Source organism: Saccopteryx leptura, chromosome 11 (assembly GCF_036850995.1).
Source record: "Saccopteryx leptura isolate mSacLep1 chromosome 11, mSacLep1_pri_phased_curated, whole genome shotgun sequence".
In the NCBI taxonomy this organism is placed as follows: Eukaryota; Metazoa; Chordata; class Mammalia; order Chiroptera; family Emballonuridae; genus Saccopteryx; species Saccopteryx leptura.
The window spans coordinates 66,273,004-66,279,410 of NC_089513.1; the positions used below are offsets into that span (position 1 = coordinate 66,273,004).

Below are 6,407 nucleotides of genomic sequence, written 5' to 3' on the forward strand. Positions count from 1 at the left end.
TTCTCAGCTGTACAAGGAAAGAGATGAGAAGGAAGTCTGTTGGAAAAAAGATAACAAAAATGTAGATTAGACTCAAAATGTAATGCTGGAAGAGATCTTAGAAATCACCTAATCAGCCACCTCATCAAAAGTGACAGAGAGCCACGCGCAGTAAAGTGAATTGTCACCTTTATACAGCTGCTTCATACATACATACAGCTGCTTCATGGCAGACTAAGCCTAGGTTTCAGATTCCTGGTTCAGGGTGGAGCGCATGGGAAACAGCAAGAAGCGTTGTGAAAGGGAGAAAACACCAGTTGGACGTGGAAGAAAAGGGAGGTGCTAGAGTGAATCTATGGCTTGAGCCTGGAACCTGGAAGGCAGTGGAGTGTAGTTGATTGTACTGGTGAAGAGTCATGTTGGGAGCGGGCAGCTTCTCCGCTGTGCTAGTGACATGACTGTGGAGAATGCCTTTGTTTGGAGCCTCAGTTTCCTTATCTGTAAAAGGGAAATAATACCTACTTTACTGGATATATTACATTTGTAAAAGCACAATACAGTGCTTGACTTGTTTTGTTTTGTTTTTTTTTATTGATTTTAGAGAAAGGAAGGGGGAAAGAGAGAGACAGGAACATCAGTCTGTTCCTGTGTGTGCCCTGAACAGGGATCAAACTGGCAACCTCTGCACTTCAGGATAATGTTCTAACCAACCAAGCCATCTGGCCAGGGCCTGACATATTTTAAGCAGTCAACAAATTATTTATTATGGAATAATCGTGGTGCACTATGAAATGGAAAAGTTGAGACAAACTTATTCGGTGGAGAAATACAATGAATATGGTTTGGAACATGTATTATTTATTTATTTGATTCATTTTCTACCAGTTTCCCGAAAAGACATTAAATGGTAACTTTGGGACCAATGGAATTTAAGTACTAATGGGACAACCAAATGATGGTCTCCCATAGGCAGTCTGAAAACATAGGTGAGTTTGTTGAAATACCAGGGCTGGGGATCTAAGAATTATCACCACGGAAAGCCAGCTCTCGCATCATGCCAATTAGCTGCCTAAAGAAAGGAGTGTTGAGAAGTGGTCAGAGGCCCATGCTCAGGAAGAGGAAGAAGGGGCAAGAGAAGAACATTCGGGTTATAAATGCGGAAGAGGAATCAGGAAATCAGGGGAGCATGTAGTTGCGGAAGAGCGGAGGACTGAGGAGGAGGTTACCACAAATGCAACATAGTTTAAAGGAGGATAAAAATAGAAAGCAGATGAAATGTGTCTGGGTCTCACTGGTAGCTTTAGAAAGAGCAGTTCCGGTGAAATCACAGGTGTGCAAGCCAGACTTGGCATATCAAAAATGTAACAGGAGCGTATGTGTGGGAAGAAATCAAAGGTAAGAATGTAAGCCATTTGCTTTTTGCAGGTTATGGAGAGTGCAGGAAAGCTAAGAATGAGTATTCTGTTTATTCTCCTTCCTTTAATCTATGATTTCCTCACTCAGCATCACTGTTATAACTAGAGCCGATGTTCCCATAAACAAAAACTTAGAGGACTTTTTCTTTTCTTTCTCTTTTTCCCCCTTTCATTTTGTGGCAGATGTGACACTCAACACTCTGGTGTCTGAAGCATTTGTCAGGTTTTTCGTGGAACTGGTGGGACATTATTCTCTGAACATGACTGTCACTCAGCGTGGGGAACGTGTGTTCCAAAGGGAGCCGTTCCGTAAATCGCACACCTCCCGAAGCGTCCGCCATTTCCTGGATCTCTTCATGGAAACCCAGATGTTTGCAGGGTTCATCCAGGACCGAGAGCTTCGGAAGAGTGGGGTGAAAGGTCGGTTTCCTGACAAAGTTCTTGCTCCGTATTTAGTGAGTACTTCGAAGTCTTGACAGTAAACAGCATAAAGCTACAAGGGCTCAAAATCTGAGTTGTTTATTATGGGAAATATTTTTTTTTGTAATGTTTGAACTATGGAGGTACATAATAATGAGCACAGAGTTTTATTTAATTGATTTTTAGTCTTGAACGTTGGATAATTTCACCAACATGAGTTTTCCTTGTAGGTTTGTTTGAAGTCCGGGCCTTCCAGTATTTGGAAACAATTCCTGAGTCTGAACCCAGTGGGGTCAACAGAATTTTGCGGAGTCTTGGTGAGTTGCTGTATTTTCCTGTTAGAAAAACATGGCTGATAGGCAGAGCATCGCCCCCTAGTGGACTTGCTGGGTAAATCCTGGTCCAGGTGCATGCAGGAGTCTGTCTGCCTCCTCTCCTCTCACTGAATTGAATTTTTTTAAAAAATGGCTGAAAGAAGCTTTTGCAGTAAGTGTATCCTATTGCAAAAAAGATTTATAATCAGATCAATAATATAACCTCAAGTAGGCTGACCAGAAACCATGACTCCTGATTCTAAAATATTTTGGAGAAAAAGAAGTCTCTTTCTCAGGGGTTGGAATTCTCCATTAGAGTTATTCATGGGACCGTTTTTTTTAGGTGAAGCTCTCTTGTGATATAACAATTTTCATATCATGATTATTAATCTTTTCAGGGTTATATCCCTAGGGGAATCTTATAAAAACTGTGGAACTTTTTCCCAGAAAAATATATTTAGACCATACAAAACAACATGATTATTTGTGTTCAATTATACTTGACTTTTATTTATTCAGTATGATATAGGAGAACAATGGTGTGGTAGCTCAAAACAGTAAAGAACCTATATTCTATAGTATTTACATCAGTCTTTGAAATATCTATCCTTACTTAAAATTAGGCCCTATTTTAAAATTAGGCCCAGGGACAAGGCATAATTTGTTCATGGGCTGTTATTTCATCTTTATAGCATGGAGTTAGATTAGATCAGTGGTTCTCAGCTCTGACTATAATATTATAATCTCTGGGGAGCAGGCTAGGTGATTTTAACCTATAGGCAGGGTTCAAAACCACTGAATTAGATGATGTCTGAGTTCTCCTCTATCTGTGCAATTAGACACTAGGGGCAGGGGCCAGGTTTAAACACAACTGATAGCTTGAGATAGCAGCTCCTGGGCTGTTCTGAATTAACTAGGTTGTTAATCCCCTGCCTCAAATAGTGCACAATAAATGAAAATGAACTAGTGAGAATTCACTCTATTTTTTTTTTCTCCCTTTAGGAAGTAAAATGAAATTTCTGCAGAAGAAATGAAATCTTTGATTGTCTCATCCTAAATAGAACAGAAAGTGCCAAAGAAAATAGTTTTTCAAGAATCAGGATGCCCTGAAGTACTCTACAAAATCCTTGAACGTTGAAAAGTTCCAGAGTGGGCCAGGTTCTTGGAGGAGGATTCTCCTATTGCTGCTTTAGTAATCACTAGAGAGTTGTTAGGACTCGTCTAAAATCAATGCTGTCTTTACTCTGCCTCCAGTTTTTTTAAGTGGCCTTTTCTCTTTGATTATTGGGCTCACTCTTTGTGTTTTGTGCATAGGCCATGAAGGCACTTCTCTTTTATAAAGGAAAGACTTGGTGTTGCATTTTAAAAAGAACAGCTCAAAGAGGAGCGCAATGAGAAATGCTGAGTTTAAGGTACTAGGGAAGCATGATAGAAGTGGCGATCACTCGCCCTACACATACAATTCTCATTACTGAAATACTACAGCAGTTTTAAACCTGTGGGCTGTTTGAGTTGAGCTAAGGAATATACTTCTATCTCCCTTTCTTTGTCTAATTTTTTTGTCTAGGGAAATCTCACTTATGTAGAAGCCCTACTCATTAATTAGTACTGATACTGAGCATCTTACAACTAGACATCTTGAAGCTCTTCCCCCACATGTGTGGCACTTGAGTAGCTGGCCTCTCATGTGTCAACATGAAACTTGGAATTATAACTAATAGATAATGTATTTATACTTTCAAGGATATGAGAACTACCTTTTATATATTTTTAGTGTCTTCCATGTGCCATGCACTGTGGTAACTGTATATGACATCTTATTCAGTCTTTAAGTAAACTTTCTGAGATATTTGCATCTCCATTTTCCTAATGAAGAAACTGGAATTCAAAGAAGTTAAATAACTTGCCCAAAGTTATACAACAGAGCCAGGACTGAAGCCAGAACTGTTAGTTTGTGAACACAGAGAAAGCTGGTTAGAACTACAGATGGAAATTTGAGCTCTATGGGATTGTAGCTATTGAAAAAGTTTTAAGCCGAAGTGTACCGGGGCCAATTCAGCTCCAAGGAGAAGGGACTTCAGATGTTAATTGTCTAAATGAGACTCTCTTTTGGTTCCCCTAGAACTATTGGACATTTTGCTCTAATTAAATTGGAGTCAGAATGTGAACATTTCCTGCAACACCACCACATAATCACCCCAGCCTTTAACATCTACAGTAGCAGTATGATTGAAAAAAGGAACTTGTCAGTGATGGTGAAATTTTCTTTGATATTATAGCAAATATCAGTTTTCTTCAACTCCTGTGGATGGTTTTAACTGGCATAAAAATATATTTATTCAAACTTAACAAAATCTTACAAGTTATATGAGGATACAGTATTGTCATTACATCCATTCAGGTGTGCATGGATGAATGTAAAGCAGACACCATGTAACAGCGGTGCTGCTAATTCCTACAGATGTGGGTCCAGAAAACAAAACTAAGCCTATGTCTTTAAAACTTTTTAATTAAGCAACTTACCCAAGTGGAGCTTTTACCAGACCTCCCCGTTGGTCTCTTCTGACACTCCAACCTGAGGGAACAATTAGTAACTGGGAACTGAGTGTTTATAAAATAAGGATAGGAAGGTATTACTGTGGTGGACCCTAGCTATCCCTCTGTGAGGTGACCTTTGCTTCAGGGATAAAGGTCATATTTTATCCCTGTTATCTGAAGCTATTTCCTTTTCATACATCTGTTTTGTTTTGTTTTGTTTTTGTAAAGTGTTATAAATTCTGGACATGTTTGTAAAAAAATTACTCAAGATTTGTATAAAACGTTGTTTACAGTTCTTCTAATGAATAAATACAAAAATTCCATGGGTCTCTTGGAGAATTTTAAATAAAATTGTTTAAGATGTAAAGATCTTTTACTTCACTTAAGTCTATAGCCAGTACATTTATCTAATAGGTTAAAAGATAATCCGGTGTCACTTTTTGCAGATGATGTGATTCTATATACAGAAAGCCCTAAAGACTCCACCAAGAAACAAGTAGAAACAACAAATATAGTAAAGTTGCAGGATACAAAATTAATATACAAAAATCCATTGCATTCCTATATACTAACAATGAAATTTCAGAAAAAAATTTAAAAATGATTTATTTTGCAATTGCGACAAAACAATAAAGTACCTAGGAATAAACCTAACAAAGGATGTGAATGATCTACATACTGAAAACTACAAAGTATTATTAAAAGAGATTAACAAAAACACAATGAAATAGAAATATTTTCTGTGTTCATGGAATTGAATCAACATAATGAAAATGTTCATATTACCCAAAGCAATATATAGATTTAATGCAGTCTCCATCAAAATCCCAATGTTGTTTTTTAAAGAACTAAAACAAAATATGTATGGAACCACAAAAGATCCCAAATAATTAAAGCAATTCTGAGAAGAAGAAGAAGAAAAAAGATGGAGGTATCAGACTACCTGACCTCAAATTATAGTACAGAGCAACAGTAATCAAAACAGCATGGTAGGCCCTGGCCGGTTGGCTCAGCGGTAGAGCGTTGGCCTGGCGTGCAGGAGTCCCGGGTTCGATTCCCAGCCAGGGCACACAGGAGAGGCGCCCATTTGCCTCTCCACCCCTCCCCCTCTCCTTCCTCTCTGTTTCTCTCTTCCCCTCCCGCAGCAAGGCTCCATTGGAGCAAAGATGGCCCAGGCGCTGGGGATGGCTCTGTGGCCTCTGCCCCAGGCGCTAGAAAGGCCCTGGATGCAACAGAGCGACGCCCCAGAGGGGCAGAGCATCGCCCCCTGGTGGGCATGCCAGATGGATCCCGGTCGGGCGCATGCGGGAGTCTGTCTGACTGTCTCCCCGTTTCCAGCTTCGGAAAAATGAAATAAATAAATAAATAAATAAAATATAAAAAATAATAATAAAAAATAAAAAAAACGGCATGGTATTATCAGAAAAACAGACATGCAGACCAATGGAACAGAACTGAGAGACCAGAAATAAAACCACATGTATATGGGCAAATAATTTTTGATCAAGGAGCCAAAAACACAATGGAGAAAAGAAAGCCTCTTCAATAAAAGGGTACTGGAAAAATTGGAAAGCCACACGCAAAAGAATGAAATTAGACCACAGTTTGTTCCCATGTATAAAAATTAATTCAAAATGGATCAAAGACCTATATACAAGTCTGAAACAATAAATTACATAGAAGACATAGGTACTAAACTCATGGCCCTTGGTCTTAGAGAAGATTTTATGAATTTGACCCC

At 38.8% G+C, this 6,407-nt stretch overlaps 1 protein-coding gene across 3 annotated transcripts in view; it reads left to right on the forward strand.

Moving 5' to 3' along the window:
- The window catches only part of DENND2C (DENN domain containing 2C), a 78,950-nt gene extending 73,900 nt beyond the window's left edge, over nucleotides 1–5,050 (forward strand). For all 3 annotated transcript variants that reach the window (XM_066352831.1, XM_066352832.1, XM_066352833.1), the window contains 3 exons: nucleotides 1,578–1,814; nucleotides 2,045–2,131; nucleotides 3,131–5,050. In XM_066352831.1, the coding sequence (XP_066208928.1) occupies nucleotides 1,578–1,814; nucleotides 2,045–2,131; nucleotides 3,131–3,162 (356 nt within the window). In that variant the 3' untranslated portion in view covers nucleotides 3,163–5,050. The remainder of the gene's footprint in view (nucleotides 1–1,577; nucleotides 1,815–2,044; nucleotides 2,132–3,130) is intronic.
- The last annotated feature ends 1,357 nt before the right edge of the window (nucleotides 5,051–6,407 follow it).